This window comes from Penaeus monodon, chromosome 30, assembly GCF_015228065.2.
Source record: "Penaeus monodon isolate SGIC_2016 chromosome 30, NSTDA_Pmon_1, whole genome shotgun sequence".
Lineage (NCBI taxonomy): Eukaryota > Metazoa > Arthropoda > Malacostraca > Decapoda > Penaeidae > Penaeus > Penaeus monodon.
The window spans coordinates 37,587,416-37,588,354 of record NC_051415.1 but is presented as its reverse complement, the minus strand read 5'-3'; the positions used below and the strand labels follow the sequence as shown (position 1 = coordinate 37,588,354).

The window sequence follows — 939 nt, the reverse complement described above, 5'->3', positions numbered from 1 at the left end:
ATCCATGTCATTCTTGTTCGAGCCGCTATCCTCCCACTGATAAGTGTTAGAATTGCTATTACCTTTCTATCTATGACAAAGATTATGACAGCAACGATAGTGACTTTGATTCTCGGCCCCAGGGGGCGGGTCTCGGCCTGGGTCACGGCCCCAGGGGGCGGGTCTTGGTCCCAGGGGGCGGGTCACGGCCCTAGGGGGCGGGTCTTAGCCCCAGGGGGCGGGTCTTGGTCCCAGGGGGCGGGTCACGGCCTGGGTCTCGGCCCCAGGGGGCGGGTCTCGGCCCCAGGGGGTGGGTCTTGGTCCCAGGGGGCGGGTCACGGCCCTAGGGGGCGGGTCTTAGCCCCAGGGGGCGGGTCTCGGCCCCAGGGGGCGGGTCTTGGTCCCAGGGGGCGGGTCTCGGCCCCAGGGGGCGGGTCTTGTTCCCAGGGGGCGGGTCACGGCCTGGGTCTCGGCACCAGGGGGCGGGTCTCGGCCTGGGTTACGGCCCCAGGGGGCGGGTCTTGTCCTCAGGGGGCGGGTCTCGGCCCCAGGGGGCGGGTCTTACCCCAGGGGGCGGGTCTCGGCCCCAGGAGGCGGGACTTAGCCCCAGGGAGTGGGTCTTAGGCCTAGGGGGCGGGCCTCGGCCTGGGTCTCGGCCCCAGGGGGCGGGTCTCGGCCTGGGTCTGGCCCCAGGGGGCGGGTCTCGGCCTGGGTCACTGCCCCAGGGGGCGGGTCTCGGCCTGGGTCACGGCCCCAGGGGGCGGGTCTCGGCCTGGGTCACGGCCCCAGGTGGCGGATCTCGGCCTGGGTCACGGCCCCAGGTGGCGGGTCTCGGCGAGGAGGCGCTCGAAGGAGGCGGGTATTGAGCGCTGAATGACGGAGCCATCATTGAATTATTCAGGCCGCCCGCAGAGCAAGCGGCGGGAGACGAGAGGAGATTTTCACGGCCAGACGGCAGCA

The 939-nt window shown here is 71.0% G+C and overlaps 1 protein-coding gene across 1 annotated transcript in view; it reads left to right on the top strand.

Annotated features, from left to right (window-relative positions):
• Window positions 1-845, top strand: part of LOC119592445 (translation initiation factor IF-2-like) — a 1,393-nt gene extending 548 nt beyond the window's left edge. Inside the window, exons 2-3 of the mRNA XM_037941267.1 lie at window positions 123-289; window positions 367-845. Coding sequence (XP_037797195.1) covers window positions 123-289; window positions 367-845 — 646 coding nt within the window. The remainder of the gene's footprint in view (window positions 1-122; window positions 290-366) is intronic.
• The last annotated feature ends 94 nt before the right edge of the window (window positions 846-939 follow it).